At 35.6% G+C, this 18,852-nt stretch overlaps 1 protein-coding gene across 1 annotated transcript in view; it reads right to left on the bottom strand.

Moving 5' to 3' along the window:
- Window positions 1–18,852, bottom strand: part of CTTNBP2NL (CTTNBP2 N-terminal like) — a 52,939-nt gene that overhangs the window by 22,442 nt on the left and 11,645 nt on the right. Inside the window, exons 2-3 of the mRNA XM_041756480.1 lie at window positions 17,829–17,962; window positions 14,455–14,562 (exon numbers count right to left, since the gene is read on the bottom strand). Of these exons, the coding sequence (XP_041612414.1) occupies window positions 14,455–14,553 (99 nt within the window). The 5' untranslated portion in view covers window positions 14,554–14,562; window positions 17,829–17,962. The remainder of the gene's footprint in view (window positions 1–14,454; window positions 14,563–17,828; window positions 17,963–18,852) is intronic.

Below are 18,852 nucleotides of genomic sequence, written 5' to 3'. Positions count from 1 at the left end.
GAAATGTAAATAATATCACTGAGTGGGAATTATATCAACAGTAAAAGTTATGAAACTATATTTCTACAGTTAAGCCTCTCTTCTCAAAAATATGAATTAATAAGTGACAATCTATTTTGGGCCTTGAATACATTCAAGTTAGATTAAAAGGCCTGAACTTATTCTTCTCATATGACAAATATTTCTGCAAGAACCTTCAGTATTCCTTTACCTTTAAATATTGAACCTTTCTGTTCAAAAGCAGAATTTGAAGAAGATTGGGAAGTTTACTCTTTGCTCTTTTTGGGAGAAAATTAAGGATGTGCTGGTAACAAGCTCATGCTTTCCCTAGGCATGCTAGGCTTGTCTCTACCCCCTTAACTATTTTAGAATTAATACAGATTTATGTGAGAGTATAAACTATTTAGAAATGAAGACAGTTAGGAAGTAAATGTTGTTCTTAACTCCTTAATGTTCCAGTTCATAATATATTTCTTTTTTAAAAAAAGATTTTATTTGTTTGAGAGAGAGAGAGTGCAAGAGAAGAGGGGAAAGACAAAGGCAGAGGGAGAAGCAGGCTCCCCACTGAGCACAGAGCCCAATGTGAGGCTCTATCCCTGGACCCCAGGATCATGACCTGAGCTGAAGGCAAATGCTTAACTGACTGAGCCACCCATGTGCCCTTCATACTATATTTCTTAAAAATATAATTTTTATCTTAATGTCATATAAATGAATATTTCTAATAAAAGTTTTAATTTCATAGACAAAGCCAAAGTCCTTCTAAACACAACTCAATTTCTCTTTCCTCCTCAAGAGTTTTTAGTATAATGGGTATCCTCTACGACTTTCTCCAAGCATATCCAGAAATGTGTGTATGTGTACTTTTTAATCTATCATGTGTCAGAGATCTTTCTAATGAGTCAGTAATTGCTTGTTCTTTTTTTTTTAATTAAAAAAAGCAATTACATAATATGCCATAGTAAGGATATACCAGTTGATGTTGTTATATCTTATTAATGGACATTTAGGCTGTTTATAGTTTTCTAATACTGCATTAAACAATACTTCAATGAGCAATCTTGTGCATGGATGTGACTAGTTTGGTAGAATAGATACAGTAATCGGCTTTTCTAAGGAAATAAATTTCTACATAAGAAAATTCCCTGTTTCATTCGATATATGCTCCCTGGCCATAAAGATTTGCAGCAAACATACAAGATGGTTTCCTCCTGTCTTTCCAATTATTACTATAACTGGCTAAACTGAAATTCTAAATGACAGACCACGGGCTTTAATTTTGCAAGCAACCTCTCTGCCTTCCTTTCTCTTCTCTTTAAGGGGAGCAAACAGAAATAAGAACTGATTAATCCCAAATCACAAGGCTCACACATGTAAGGAAGACACAATAAGAGGAAGTCAAAATAACAGGAATAAGCAGTTTCCCTTTTTTATTTGTTTTAGTTTCAGGCTGAATAAATGCAATGAAATCCCCCACTGCTATATAATCTTTTCGGAAGCCTCTCCCCAGCTGCTAGAGTATTGTGTGTTCTCTAAATAGGCAGTGTTCTACAAGCTGAATTCCCCCTTTCTTGCCTCAAAGGCATATGAAAAACAGACCACAGGAAGATATCGATTAAGTGAGAAATTTGTTTTTTTTTTTTTTGAATCTTCACTCTTAAACCCCTAAAGGCCATAATTTCTAACATGAACAATGATGTGATAAAACGCAGTATAGCATGTAGCTGATATCAGATAATCACTCTTAAGAGTCAGCTGTTTTTTCTGGGGCTCAATGTTTTTCTGAATGCAACAAAGACACTCAATCACTTAAGAATGTAGTCCTCATTTTTATAAATACCCAATTTAGAAATAGTCCATATATATGACCAGCTTTTCCTGCTTCTTTTGGCTCTTTTCTGCCAGAGTACCCACCAGTGAACTGGTACATCCCATTCAGCAATTTCATTCTCTTCTCAGGGCAAAACACTTTTTGGGAGCTCCTATCATTCTCAAAGGAACCAAGCCAAGAGGAAACAAAGAAGAGGTTTTGTGAGATGTATTTCTGGCTTCACCAGCTGCAACTTAATACTGTTTCTTCCTTTTTTTCCCCTATGCCCACTGTTCCATACCTTATTTTTTCACTTACTATATCTCATAGAGTGTTATACATAAAAACCTATCTCTCATTCTCTTTAATAGCTGCATAGTATTCTATTGTGTAATCATACCATAATTTACTCAACCAGAACCCTAACAGACACATAAATTGTTTCCAGTATTTTGCTGCTATGACCAAAATTGCAATAAATATCCTTACACATAAATTTTATTGCATAGGTCTAAGTACATGTGTAGGATAAATTTCTAAAAGTGGATCACGAAACTAGGTTAGTAGGATCATAATCAGCATTTAATGAAAAATAAAGTACAAAAGAAAAAAATAGTATAATATAGTATGGTATAAATATTATAGTAAAACATAAAATTAGTATATATTTTAGTGAAGTTTTTGTTTTACTTAATACACATATATGTGTAATATGTGTATTGGTGTATATGTGTGTCCTGGGTTGTGGCAGAATGATGGAATGTATTTCAAAAATGTTTGAAAGATACCTCTTTAGACTCTGGTATGATAAAGAGGAAGTATCTTTATCATAGCCTTCTTTCTTCTTCCCCTAAGCTCTATGATCTTTTTATTGCGTAGCTTGTGAATTTACGTTGGTTTTCCAGGCAGAGACAGTTGAATTATTTAGGGTGGGTTGGAAAAGAAGAATATTAACAATATCAGGTACAATAAACAGGGAAGAATTTCACTGTATTCTAATTAGCTCTAATATCTTTTCCTACAGAGTAATATGTAACTAAATTATCTTCTTAGGGCATGACTGTTAACAAACAGAAATTTGAATAAGAAGCTATTGTATAAGATTATTATATTTAAAAGCAAGTGTTTCTGATTTTAAAGTTTTTACATATAATTCAGAAGTTTTGGAGAAAAAAATTAAAATGTGCTTATGATTCTGTTACCCAGTGACAAGCACTATTAATACAAAATTACAAATTTCAAAGGTGCCTAGATGGTTCAATCAGTCAATCATCTGACTCTTGAATTCAGCTCAGGTAATAATCTCAGGGTTGTAAGACCGAGCCTCCCCTTTGGCTCTGTGCTGGGCATGGAGCCTGCTTAAGATTTCTCTCTCTCTCTGCCACGCCCCCTCCTCACTTGTGCACTTGTGTGCACTGTTTCTCTCTCAAAAAATAAATTAATTAAATAAAACTACAAATTTCAATCTATTTGTTTGAGTCATTTTCCTGTGTATATACACACGCATACATGTTATTTTTATAATCAAGATTAAAGGATATATTTAATGTTATGACCTGCTTTGCAAATTTAACATTACACTGTAGGTACATTACCATGCCATTAAAACTTCTTCATATGCACCATGTTTTATAAAATAGCTATATAAAATAGCAACATAATAGTCCACCATGTGTATGTATTACCTAATTCATATAGCCATTAGCCAAGGACTGCTTTTTATAAAGAATTAATTGGAACTAGAACAAAATAACTATGCTATCATGAGCTGTTTAGGAGGTAATTGGAAGTAACGTATAGAAAATTTTTATGTAAATAAATTTTTACATAAAACTATTTAGACTATAGCAGCTCTCCTCAATAAATAGGAGTCCTGAGATTAGTATATTTAATAAAAGAAACCAACATTGAATTTTTAATTCAAAAGCATAATAGAGAAGTAATCCTAGGTCTACTTATTCTGTAATAACTCTCTGGAACAGCATTCAAGAATAGGGATGTTGCCTATAAATAAATCCCCTTTATTTTTTTTTTATTTTTTTATTTTTTTAATAAATCCCCTTTAAAATAAAGTTTCTTAAAAATAAAATAAAATAAAATAAAGTTTCTTCCTGTGGTCCAAATTAACAATGAAAAAAAATGCTTTCTAGGAAATAATAAACAGTATATTTTGAAATCTATTTATTGCCCAGTGATATGACATAATAAATACAATTGAAATCATTTAACATGACAAGATAATCTTTAATCTTCAATTAGATAGATTAGTTCTGTTACTTCTAGGAAAGAGGTAATATTCTATCAGAAGGTGAAAAATATAATAGTTTGTTTTTTTCTCTTTAGAACAATTATTTATCCAAAATAATAAATAAAATTATTTATCAAAAACAAAAAAGAAGATAGAGGGGCACCTGAGTGGCTCAGTCAGTTAAGTGTCTCTGCATTCCACTCAGGTTGTGATCTCAGGGTCCTGGGATCAAGCCCTGCATCCAGTTCCCTGCTCAGCAGGAGTCTGATTCTTTCTCTGCCCCTCCCTGCCACTCATTCGGTCTCTCTCTCTCCCAAATAAATAAATAAAATATTTAAAAAAGTAAGAAGATGTAAACTATTAAAGCTAATAGAGACAAAGGATAAAAATTGCTTTAAAGAGAGTTCATTAAAGCAGCAGAAGTAGTTTCTTTTTTTGAGATGTCTCATTTTTACAATTAAGTTTTACCATTGGAAAAATAATTATTGAACTCCCTTTAGCAAAATTTTAAAAAGTAAATTATATAATTTTAGTTTCTTAAAAGCAGTAGAGCAAAGCTGAAAAAGCTACTCCACATCACTCTATTTGATCTAAGAGAAGGTCAATAAATGTTGCCAGAGGCAAGGGAAACAAAAGCAAAAATGAACTATTGGGACTTCACGAAGATAAAGTTTCTGTACAGTGAAGGAAACAATCAACAAAACTGAAAGGCAAGCTATGGAATGGGAGAAGATATCTGCAAATGATATATCTGATAAAGGGTTAGTATCCAAAATCTACAAAGAACTTATTAAACTCAATACCTAAAAAACAAATAATCTATTTTAGAAATGGGTAGGAGACAAGAACAGACATTTTTCCAAAGAAGATATCCAGATGGCTAACAGACATATGAAAAGATGCTCAACATCACTCATCATCAAGGAAATACAAACCAAAACCACAATGAAATACCACCTCACACCTGTCAGAATGGCTAAAATTAACAGAGGAAACCACAGATGTTGGTGAGGATACAAAGAAAGGGGAACCCTTTTACACTGTTGGGAATGCAATTTGATGCAGCCACTCTGGAAAAGAGTATGGATGTTCCTCAAAAAATTAAAATTGAACTACTCTATGATCCAGCAGTTGTACTACTTGGTATTTACCCAAAGAATACAAAAATACAGATTTGAAGGGTATATGCACTCTGATATTTATAGCAACATTATCAACAATACCGAAACTATGGAAAGAGTCCAAATGTCCATTGACTGATGGATGGATAGAGATGTGGCACACACACACACACACACACACACACAGAGGAATATTACTCAGCCATCAAAAAAGAATGAAATCAGGACATTTGCAATGACATGGATGGGGGTAGAGTATATTATGCTAAGTTAAAGAAGTCAGTCAGAGAAAGAGAAATAACATGATTTCACTCATATGTGGAATTTAGGAAACAAAACATGAGCGTGTGGGAAGGGAAGAAAAAAAAGGTGGGCAGGCAAATCATAAGAGACTCTTAATGATAGAGAACAAACTGAGGATTGATGGAGGGAGGTGAGTGGGAAATGGGTTAAATGGATGATGGGTATTTAGGAGGGGACTGGTTATGATGAGCATTGGGTGTTACATGTAATTGATGAATCACTAAACTGTATTCCAGAAACCAACATTTCACTATATATTAACTAATTAGAATTTAAATAAAAATTTGGAAGAAAAAAACAAACACTAATTCAAAAACATTAACAAAAAAAAAAAAAGGAAAAGACAAATGATACCAATAGACTTTCTTAATGCAGGGTTGCTAAAAAATTTCAATTTGTAAAACAACAACAACAACTCAGTATCTGTGAAGTATAATAAAATAGGGTATGCTTGTACTTATATATGGATGATTGAAAGACAATTCTTCATATATTACAAAGAAGATAATTTATAAATTACTCTTTATATAATTTGCAGTCATCAATAAAGATAAAAAAAACAAATAAGAGAAGGTCAGTAAGAAAGGGAGGAAGCTCTTTTTCAAACAGTATTTCAGACACAAAAGCTAGGACATAAAAACTAATTATCTTGGGTAGCCTGGGTGGCTCAGCAGTTTAGCGCCGCCTTCAGCCCAGGGCATGATCCTGGAGACCTGGGAATTAAGTCCCGCATTGGGCTTCCTGCATGGAGCCTGCCTCTCCCTCTGCCTGTGTCTCTGCATCTCTCTCTCTCTCTCTCTCTCTCTCTCTGTGTCTGTCATGAATAAATAAATAAAATCTTAAAAAAAGATAATTAGTTGTTTTTTTAAAAAATAGTTTATTTATTTATTCATGAGAGACACACACACACACACACAGAGGCAGAGACACAGGCAGAGGGAGAAGCAGGCTCCATGCAGGGAACCCGATGTGGGACTCAATCCCAGATCTCCAGGATCACACCTCGGGCTGAAGGCAGCGCTAAACCACTGGGCCACTGGGGCTGCCCACTAATTATCTTCTCAATTTATACAGCAAAACCACAGGACAAAATCCAATAGTCCCTCCTGATAAAAACTCTGAGCAAATTAGAAGTGGAAGGAAACTGCCTCAACTTGATAAAGAACATTTGTTAAAAAATTACAGTCAACATATTTAATGATGAAAAACGGAGTGTTTCTCCCCTAAGATCAGGAACAAGACAAAGATACCTTCATTATTTTTGACAGTGTACTGGAGGTTCTTGCAATAAGGCAAGAAAATTTTTTAAAAATTTAAATCAGAAAAAAATGAATAAACTGTCTTTATTTGCAGACATGATTACTTGTAGAAAATCCAATGGAATTTATAAAAAGGCTATTAGAACTATTAAGTGAGTTTAGCAAGGTTGCAGAATAAAGAATCAATATATAAAATCAATTTTATTTTTGTAGAATAATAAACAGAAACTAACATTTAAAAAACAAGCCTGGGTGGCTTAGTGGTTGAGCGCCTGCCTTTGGCCCAGGGTGTGATCTTGGAGTCCCGGGATTGAGTCCCACATCGGGCTTCCTGCATGGAGCCTGCTTCTCCCTCTGCCTGGGTTTCTGCCTCTCTCTCTGTGTCTCTTGTGAATAAATAAATAAAATCTTTAAAAAAATTTTAAAAATGCCATTTATAATATAAAAAATAGTAAATACTTAGTGATACATCTGACAAAAGATGGGAAAGGCCTATATACACTGAAAACTATAAAGTGCTGCTGAGAGACCTAAATAAATGGAGAGAAATACCATGTTCGTGGATTAGAAAAGATTTTTTAGATTTCAATTCTCCCCAAATTGATCTATAGACTCAATGCAATCTCAATCAAAATCCCAATAGGATTTTTAGAGAAATTGATTAGGGGATTCTAAGATTCATATGGCTATGCCAAGGAGCATGAATAACCAAAACAACTTTGGAAAAACCACAAGTTGGAAAATTAACACTACCTGATTTTAAGACTTAGTTACATTATAAGGTTACATTATAATCAAGAAAATGTGGGGCACTTGGGTGGCTCAGTGGTTGAGCATCTGCCCTTGGTTCAGGTAGTGATCCTGGGGTCCTGGGATCGAGTCCTGCATCAGGCTCCCTGCACAGAGCCTGCTTCTCTCTCTGCCTATGTCTCTGCCTCTCTCTCGTGTCTCTCATGAATAAAGTCTTTAAAAAAAGAAAATGTGGTATTGGCACCAAGATAGATCAACGGAACAAAAAAAGAGTCTAGAAATAAACCCATAAATATATGAAAAACTGATGTGACAAAGACGTCAAGGCCATTCTACAGAGAAAGGTCAGTCTTTTTGACCAATGGTGCTAGAACAATTGGACATCCATATGAAAAAAAAAAAAAGACTTGGATCCATACGTTGTACTATATAACAAATCAATTAAGTGAAGTTGTATCATAGACCTAAGTGTAAAACTTAAACTATAAAATTATAGAAAAAAACACAGGAGAAAACCTTTCTGACCTTGGTTTAGGCAAAGAAGCAAAATCCATTAAAGAAACATTGAGAAATTAGACTTCATCAAAATGAAAAACTTTTACTCTTCACAAGATACAGTTAAGGAGTACCTGGGTGGCTGAGTCAGTTAAGTGTCTGACGTTGATTCAGGTGATGATCTCATACTCCTGGGATTGAGCCCCTCATTGTGCTTCCTGCTCGCTAGGGAGTCTGCTTGTCCCTCTGTCGTCTCTCCCCCACCCCCCCTCCCCATGCTTTCTCTCTCAAATAAATGAATGAAATCTTAAAAAGATGCAGCGAAGAGAATGAAATGACAAGCCACCAATTGGGAGAAAATAATTGCAAGATCAAGATCTAATAAAGGACTTGCATGTAGATATATAAAAAAATCCTCAAAACCCCAAAATGAGAAAACAATTCAATTTTAAAAACAGCCAAAAAATTTGAACAAATCAGAAAACAATACAGATGGTGAAGAAGCACATGAAAAGGTGCTTAACATCATTAGTCAATAAGGAAATGCAAATTAAAACTACAATGAGATATTACACATCTATTAGAAAGGCTAAGATTAAAAAGACTGGCCATACCAAGTGTTGGTAAGGATGTGGAACAACTAGAACACTTATATATAGCTGGTGGGAATGCAAAGTAGTATAACCACTTTGGAAAAGTTTGGCAGTTTCTTAAAGTAATAACAACAAACATACACCCACCAGGTAATAGAGCCATTCCATTCCTAGGTATTTATCCAAAAGAAATGAAAGCATAGGTCTATGCAAAGCCTTGTATATGTAGTTTTATTTGCAGCAGTTCAAAACTGGAAACAAAACACTAGTCAGTAATAAAAGGAATGAACTATCAATACAATAACAACATGGATGAGTCTCAAGATAATCATACTTGAATGAAATACCAGACCAAGAAAAAAAATGTACATTCTCTATGATTCCACTTATATAAAATTCTAGGAAATGCAAACTAATCTCTAGTGGATTAGTGGGTTGGGTGAGTTGGGAAGGTTATTAGGTAAAAGGATTACAGAGGGGCAAGAGGAAGATGGGGGAGGGGTGGATATGTTCCTTTTCTTAATTGTAGTAATATTGCATGAAGGTATACATCTAACAAAACATTAATTTATACACATTAAGTATATGCAGCTTATTGTGTGTCAATTATACCTCAATAAAGCTGTTTAAAAAAAACAAAATATAAAGTATGCCAAATCAAACAATAGAGAAATACACAATGAAATCAATGTGAAAATTAATCAATTCTAAAAAGGCTTCCACTTTGTCCCTGTATTTCCTGTTTGCATTATGGGTGGGAAGGGGGATATAACATAACATCTGTTTCATGCCCCAGAGCACACCCTTAACCCTTGTCAGCTGTCTCAAAATACATGCTTTTGGTGGTGGGGGAAGGGATGGATCAACTCAAAATCATCAATTCCCATAAGAAAAACAAGCTAAAGTATAAGCCTTATTGACAACAAAGATTTAATCTAAAGATTCATCTTTCTTATGAAGATAGCATATTATCAGTATGTCTTGCTTTATGGAATATGCTTTTATTCAAAATGGATGGGCTGTAAAACTTATGTTTTAATAATAATAACTAAGAGTAAATGAGCACTGAGCACCTCAAATAGCATTTGCTATTTCATTTAATCCTCACAATAATTATATCATTTTACTGATAAAGTTTACAAGGTAAATAACTGGTTGAAGATCACACAATTAAATGGCACTGCTCTAATCTTGATTTGAAAGCTCCATGCTTTTAACAGCTGCACTTAATTGAATATTCTAATCGATAGTTTTGTAGAGTGCCTAGCAATTTTCGTTATGCCTCTTGAAATCCGCTGGGATTTCACATATGGACTTCACTCAGAGAGAGCAGGAATAAAAAATATTAGCCTTTCCAACTATAAAAAAATTAAAATATGGCCAAAATGCCCACTGATTAATTCCTTTCTCAAAGATGTTTTATAATAAAGGTTATGAATATAAATCTAAAAATATTAATAAAATCTGATATGACTCAGATCTAAGACTTGCAAATATAACATACCCAATGTGGATGACTCAAAAATAAACAATTTGATCTAACTTTTATAAACAATCAAATTTACTTTTTAATTTTTTAAAATGGCCACTAAGGGTCCTCCACCTTTCTCTGGAGTAGTCAGACTTCACAGGGAAGCCATCTCCTAGATCTGCTTAGATTTAATGAGCTGAGGCTCTCTTTTGAACTGTGTGACTCCACCCCAGCCTCCCTGGGACAGTTAGTTCATGAGCAATGTAATTTGTTTTCACTGTGGAAGGGATTCCTATAGTGTTCTCATTCATGAAAATAAGCTGGTCAAAGAGAAAGACTTTCACAAAGAATGTTTTACTCTGACATAATCTCTTGTAAAACAGAAAATCACTTTATATAAAAGTTCAATTAGGACCAAATACAGTATAAATGGCCTCTGTAACAATCAGACTTTAAATATAGAAAAGCGTAATATAGTGTAATATAGAAAAGCGTAATATAATATATAATATAGTGTAATATAGAAAGTGTATAGAAAAGCGTAATATAATATATAATATAGTGTAATATAGAAAAGCGTAATATAGTGTAATATAGAGTATTACACTATTTTATACTGGCTTTCCTGGTTCTATGCCAAACATGTCTTGGCTGCAATAGAAGAATGAGGAGGCTTTTATATTTTGGGGAGAAAAGTAATTATGGTGGGGGCTCTTCTAGAAGGGTGTAGTTGCAATCTGGCACTTTGCAGAAATTCTAGAAAATGAATAAAGTTCTTTTATAATTATAGCTCTATATGTAGGATCTGGGACCTTTATATTAAATATATCCCTAGAAAAGCCCAACCCTTGCCAATGTGACCTGCAATTTATCTAGCAGCAAGAGTGAACCCATATGGTTTTATTCAAAGTTGCAAGGTTGAGGAATAGATTTTATGCCCAGGAAAAAAAAAAACCTATTTTGAAGGTGAGGGAAAAAAAGATAAGCTTTTTTCACTTTAACATAAGGAAAAAACAATCATAACTATCAAAACCTTTTTAACCCACTAAGCATGAATTAAGAAAGAATACTAAATGGAAGAAATTAGTAAGCTGCCATATTAGAGAAGTCCAACAGGTGTTTGTTGTTAAGCAAGAACTATAGACATACTAACAAAATCTTTATATATTATAGAAACCCAAAGACAAATAAAAAAACTACAAATAAAAAGAGATTTCCTTTTAAGAATCTGGTATGGCAGTTGCTTTTCTCAAAGGACTGAAACAGTTTTGACCCTAGCTGCTGCTTATTTTATCTAACAATAGACTGTTTAAAGACATCTCACTTCTGGCGAAGCTATTCATTTCAACCTAAACTGCATCTAGCTTAAGCCTCAGAAGATAGCTTTATCACCTCCAAGTTGTATGCAGACTAAACACAACACTTGTGCCCAATTCTAAATGATATCTTATATCCAAATGCTCCCTTAATTATAGTTCCTGCTTCTCAAGCTGCTCTTTCAACTTGTCAGAAGCTGCCTAAAATAAATAAAATCAGATTCATGCAGAAAAAAATGTATTTTAGGAAAACACATGCAACAAGCACCTACACATCTGTTAACATTAAAACCAGAAGGCAGTATGTTGCAGCCACAAAAGAACAAGCTGTACAATTTAATAATTCACAACATTCACACTGAAATTTTACGGCAGTCTTTTAATGCAATGCATCATAATGGCACAATTGCTTCATCTGTTCCACAAAGATTTATTGCGTGTCTATATGCTAGGCCTGATGCTGGGGACTGAGGATATATAATGATTAGCAAAATAGACACATAAAGCTTTACGGGTTTGTTTGGTTTCTAAGGCTGAAAAGCAAAGAGAAAATAAGATCGGTCTGGTTTTTCCATTAGAGGTGGCCATCCTCCCATCTCCTACCTCAACTGTGAAGGGGTTGAGGCCCACACGTTTTTGTAAAAGTCAACGGTAATATTTATGGGGAACCGCTTCCCGGAGTCCCAGTGCTAACAGAGGTAGATCCTTAGCTGAGTCTATTTAACACATGTTGCCAAACCACTGCAGTTTTCTAAAATCTGATTGCTATTTATAATAATATTGCTCTTGGAAAATGCTTTCTGGGTTTTAAAACGAGTCATCACCATGAACAAAGTACTTGCCGGTGCAGCTGAGGCAGTGAACTCTTTGGGTTCTAAGCTGATGACGCCTATGGACAGGAGAGCCAGGCTCTCATATGAAAACCAAGAGAAAGAAGTGAGAAAACAGGCAATAGGAGTGAGGATTAGGAACAAGCTCACACTTCCTCCAATACTTTTTTTCTTTTCTCTTCATTGAGCAGATAAATATAGGATAAGAAATGGGAGGGTGTCCTCCCATTTAATCAGGTTAAATCAGGTTAGGACTACTGGTAACAATGGGATGGGGTTATGAGAAATAGAATAGTTTCCGGGATGAACAGGGAGAGGAAGAAAATTCACCAATGCTGACAAACAGGGAAGGCCTGTGGAAGTGGCAGAAATGAGTCACCAGCCAGAGTGAATATTTATATATAATGTATGTCAGCAGGGGAGTCACTAAAAAACACCACTGAGGGCACATTAGAGTCATCCATTCACAGTATTAGCGACCACTGACTGTTCATTGGATGTGGGGTACATGGTAAGCACCGAAAGAATATATACGTAAAGGGGAAAAATGAATCCTACACTGTTGCAGCATCTGCAATGCTTGGCAAACTGTAGTATGACACAAATACTAGTTATTAATCATTTATTCTTATTACAGAGAAGGAAACTTTGCTCCGGACAGATTGAATGACATGACCAAAGTCATACAGTTCTAATTAGGTGATGTGGTAGGCAAAGACTCAGGCAATGAGCTTAAACGTATGTGACCAGGCAGGTGCCAAAGCCATAAACATGTGATCCCCAGGGAAGCCATGCTGATCAAGACTGAAGAAGCCAGGAAAGGAAGAAAATAAGACAGATGCTGTCCCCACCCCTCCCTCCAAATCAGAATGGAATTGCCTCATGCACCCTGGAGAATGAAACCACTGGAAATTACTTATCACACATGACAAAGCTACCAGGGAAAACAACATAACAATAGTTTTCAGTGATAAACTAACCAAGACATATTTATTAGACAGAAATGTCAGTCTTTTTCAATCATTCTTGAAAAACAAATCAGCATGTCACTTAAAAAGCATACAGAAATAATAGGTTTAGATTATATTCTTATCACAATTGTAGTTTTAGAGTAATCCAAGAAAAGACTATCCAGATATGACTTAATGAATACTCTATACTCTTACTCTATATCAGGGCAGGAAGAGAAAAGGTTTTTTTCTTTTTTTAAAGATTGATTTTATCTATCTATCTATCATCTATCTATCTATCTATCTATCTATCTATCTATCATCATCTATCTTTTTTTTAATAATAAATTTATTTTTTATTGGTGTTCAATTTGCCAACATACAGAATAACACCCAGTGCTCATCCCATCAAGTGCCCTCCTCAGTGCCCATCACCCATTCACCCCCACTCCCCGCCCTCCTCCCCTTCCACCACCCCTAGTTCATTTCCCAGAGTTAAGAGTCTTTATGTTCTGTCTCCCTTTCTGATATTTCCCACACATTTCTTCTCCCTTCCCTTATATTCCCTTTCACTATCTATCTATCTATCTTTTTGAGATAGAGAGAAAACATGAGCAGGGAGAGGGGCAGAAGGAGAAACAGACACCCCATCCCCACCTCTGAGCTGCTCCACTGAGCAGGGAGCCCGATGTTGGGCTTGATCCCAGGACTCTGGATCATGACCTGAGCTGAAGGCAGACACCCTACCAACTGAGCCACCCACATGCTCCTTTTAGAGCAGTTTGGCTCAAAGAAAAACTAAGTGGAAAGTAATTTCCATATATCACATACCTACCTCCCTACCCCTGTTGTCTTAACACATACCAAATATGAAAACAAAATAAGAATTCTTCATCTGGGGTCTAGGGAATCCAGAGGTGGTCTTCATGGGGTCCCTGATCTCCCTGATACTAACTATCTCCTGAATTTTAGTATATGGATATACATACATTTTTTTTTAGGAAGCAGGGCTCATTGGATTCTGAAGCAGTTGGCATTCAAAAATGGTTAAGGCCTCTAAGCTAAAGAATGAAGTTCAAGGTCCAGACATGAGGTAAGGGAACTAAAGGAACTATTTTGGGGTCAGAAAGACTTTATCAGTGTCCCTAACAGCATACCACATAGGTAGCTGCCAGAGCAAATATCACTCTGTTATACCCAGGCCTCTTAACTTGAACAGAGCTATAGAAATACCCAAGTTAAAGTAATTACAACCAATGAAACAGACTTTCAAAACATATGATGATCTCTTTTTTTCTTTTAACATACCTTTAAAGCCTCTATCACAAGGTCCCTTGCTTCAAGCTCTCCTTCAAGAATACTAAACAGCATTAGGAGTTCAGGCTTGCTGAGTTTTTCCAGATTCATCCTGAAAGCCTAAAACACAGATAGCAATCAGACAATCTCCAGTAGACAGAGTGAGTTTGATATTACTAAAGAAAAAATAAAGTGAGTCAGACAAGAAAAGAGTAACAATTACAGTAAAAAAATGCTTTCAGAAGGCCAACGATTATAATTAAGTAGGAAAAAAGAAGAGCTTTCTGATGTTAATCATAAACTGAGCAGTGAGAGAAAATAAAATTCACCTTAATTATGGATTTCATCACCACTCACAAAGATCAATTTTCCATCATTTTTCCTCCAGGCATATTTATGAACATCCTGGGAGGTCTCAGAAAGAGTTAGTCATGAGTTTTGTTCACTAGAAGCATAGGTAAAATCGTGTCACCATGAATACTATTTTACCAGAAAGTTGTGAGACCATGAAAACACTTCCCAGTTTTAGAGAACCAAATAAAACATTCTGGCATCCCTCGGAAGTTGGCTGAAATGAAATTTGGGCAAAGAGAATGTCCAGTGGCAGTATGGGAGAGATTTTTCTTTTAAACCATCTACTTTTGGGGGCAGCCCAGGTGGCTCAGCGGTTTAATGCCGCCTTCAGCCCAGGGCCTGATCCTGGAGACCTGGGATCAAGTCCCACATAGGGCTCCCTGCATGAAGCCTGCTTCTCCCTCTGCCTGTGTCTCTGCCTCTCTCTCTCTCTGTGTCTCTCATGAATAAATAAATAAAATCTTTAAAAAATAAAATAAAATAAACCATTTACTTTTGCATAATAAGTATTCTTTGTGAAAGTAGACAGTTTAAAAAAAAAACACCTATCACAGTATTTAGATTTCATAGAGTAAAATAAGACTTCAATGCAACCATCATACAAATATGCTTTTAAATAATTTCTTAAAATATACTGTTGTTTAAACTTAATTGGACAGACTACTGCAAACTGAATTTATCTGATTCAGCAAGTTCCCATTTCTATGAAGTCTTAACATCTTTTGAAAAGTGTTTTTTTTTTTTTTAAAGATTTTATTTATTCATGAGAGATGCAGAGAGAGGCAGAGACATAGGCAGAGGGAGAAGCAGGCTCCCCATGGGGAGCCTGATGCAGGACTCGATCCCAGGACCCCGGGATCACGACCTGAGCTGATGGCAGATGCTCAACCACTGAGTCACCCAGGCATCCCAGCATCTTTTGAAATATATTAAATGGCAAACTGCAGAGCATAAACTCAATCCTTTTCACAAGACTGATTTCTCAAAACCACATCTAGACAGAAGTTAGACTGCTACACAATTTTCCAAAGGTCTTCTGACCAGTGGGTAGGATACATTTTATAACTCCCAAAGCTGAGCAAATACTACCCTCCTTCTCCCACTCTTTCCTTCCAAATTGTCCCTCTCATATACTTTTCTTTAAAGTGAATTATAACATGACCAGTTCCTACACCCTTTAGTACTTCCCCACTCTTACAAGCACATGAAAGTTTAGAAGGCACACAAAAGAGTCATTGATTCCATCCAGAGCTATTGCCTCTAATTGCAGGAGAGCATGCAGAAAGGCGGACTTTGCTGTGTTGTTAGATTATGTTCCAGAACATGCTGTGCAAATCTTTTGCCACGTGGCAAAATACGTTCCATCTGACTTCAGTTCTAACTGTTAACTTTCGAACTACTGAGTTTTAGCTGCTAGTAAGTGATCCTTACCTCAGGGTTATAGAGACATCTCACAATGGGTATTTTAGAAATAACTAAAAAAACAAAAACAAAACCCCACAAACCTAATAAAGCCACACTTAATTTGAGATGGTATGTTGGAAAGAGCATGTAGCTTTGTATTCAGAGGGATGCCAGGTCTGCATCTTCTCAGTTGCGTGATCTGGGGCAAGTTTTCCAATTCTCAGTTTTCTTATCTGTGAAAGGGGGATGATGATATCTAACCACAGAGCTGCTGTAAAGATTGGGTTAATAAATGTGAAACATCTTGCCAAGTTCCTGATACAAGCTGAACAATGCTTTAATTATAAATAACTGCTATCCTCTCTCATTTTCCAAAGAATTCTAAGAAAGGCATTACCAAAATGGGGGACACCCAAGATCAATGACCTCAGAAATACCTTCAAGCTGCCCTTTTGTGGTTGAGAAACACAAATGAAGAGGGGGTGATAGCATCGTGGAGTGAACAACGGTGAGGGATTTAAATCATCCATTGAGTCACACTGGTTGCTTAGATGAAACCCTTCCCTCTCTCCCTGATGGTTTCATGTTTTAATCTCTCAGAGATTAAAAAGCAGAGGAAGAATCTTATCATTTTCTGCCTGTCCCCTTCCCTCCCACGATGGCAAGCAGAATAATGGGCACTTGTAAAAGTACCCTATGAATCCCAACTACACTGAGTAAATCATCTGGACGTAGAAGAACTAAAGTAATAATGATGGTGTTTACACATATTCTCTTTTTCTTCAATATCCTTATTTAGAGACCTAATACTGGGGTTTAAGGAAGCAGTGCAAAGTGAGTAAAGCAAAACAGACTGGGAGTGAGAAGTACAGAATTATAGTGTGAGCTCTGCCACTAAGCAGCTATAGGGCCTTGAGGAAAAAAGTACCCAGTTGCTCTGACACTGAGTCTCCTCACAGGTAAAATCACACAGACTACATAATCTCCTAAAGTCCTTCTTGTTTCCATTCTAAGCTTTCCAGGGTAAAAATCAAGAATTAATTAAGGAATCCAATGAAATAAGAATAGAATGAATATACAAGAACTAAAACAGATGGTACCTAAATCAAAGTCCTGGGTCTGTGGTGATAAGTATACATCCTCACAAAAGAGAAAAATTGAAAACAATCTCCAGAGTCACTTCTTGCCTCAGGCAAGAAAAAATTTCACTCCTTGTCAATGGCATAAAGCAACTATAGTGTCCCACTGTCTACATTTGTAGATCACTTCTGCACACAAATTTTAATAATCTGGAACATTCTGCTAATATGTACCCATTCATCCAGCTTAGTGTCTACATGAAGTGAATACAATACACATATGACACAGGAGGGGAAAAAAAGGGCTTCAGCTGTGTAACTGAAAAACCAATAGGTCTGTTTTCACATATTCCTATAACCCTTCTTTAGAAATACTAAAATTCAGCAGTTCTTTGCTCTTCCTTATATTTGAATCCAATTTCAATATATATAAGACATTGCAATATGTTTAATATAAATGAAAGACAGTAAAACTGCTGTATGTTTCAGGGTGCTAGTGATATTCCTGAGAGTAGGGGTAGAGGTGGGGGTGGGGATGGGGATACTGACCTGATACTGACTGATAATCGGCAGTCACACTTTTGTCCTCGAGTATGAATTCTTAAGGTCTTCTTCAGTTAAAATTTGGGAAAATTGACAAATATATTTAAAATGCCATCAGCATGGTGGAAAAGTGTCCGATGCTGCAAAATAATAAGAAATTTATTGTCTATGTGACCATACTACAAACGATTTGATAAATCCCGTGAATGTCATCAACTGTCATTACAGCTGATAAGGCCTGACAGGTGTGGGTTGACACTGACAAGAAAGAATATAGTCACTTCTTCAAGTGGAAGCTGAGTAATATAGGGAAAATACCATGAATCTGACTTCCTTTTGGCAATTACAGTTAGGGAAGGTAATGGCTTTCAAAATCTTTTTCATTTTAAGAGGTCCACTGCCATTTCAAGGGCGAACTTAAGAATGTCCTAGAAGAGAAAAATGGCTTTATTTCCCTGAATTGACAACACCTATTTGCTTAAATCACCATGACTGATGCACAATACGTTCAGATGGAAAAATAACACAATTACAACCGAACTTTTCAAACTGCTAAATTTAAGGTTTGCACTTATCCCCTACCTCTTGCCTCTCAATGAACAAACAAAGCAACCTGTCGCCACCTAGGCTTTGTCTTTAAGGCGAATTACTCATCCCAGCTCCTATATTTTATTTATTTATTTTCCAAATAGTAAGTGTTGGATTATATGTAAATTCTGTGTTTATGGTTTTCTAGTAATATATCAGACCCAGCAATTTTTAAAAAAAAATTTAGGCTTTAAATTTTATTTGATGAAATATAATTTCTGTCTCCCACTTTAAGGTACCAGCTCTTAAATTTGACTCCAATTTTTGCCCAATATATAAATGATGTGGCCCAAGATATTCAGAAAAAGGCTGTTGCTAACTCCACATTGTCAGAAATATGACTGCCAGATTTTTGGCATGCCATATTGTTGTCTACAGACTCATTCTCTACTTGTTTTCTAAATGAGCTGTTGCTTGTCACTGTCATCATCTATTAAGTAAC

Source organism: Vulpes lagopus, chromosome 5 (genome assembly GCF_018345385.1).
Source record: "Vulpes lagopus strain Blue_001 chromosome 5, ASM1834538v1, whole genome shotgun sequence".
In the NCBI taxonomy this organism is placed as follows: Eukaryota; Metazoa; Chordata; class Mammalia; order Carnivora; family Canidae; genus Vulpes; species Vulpes lagopus.
The sequence above is the reverse complement of the archived record's forward strand: the minus strand, read 5'-3'. Positions and strand labels throughout refer to the sequence as shown.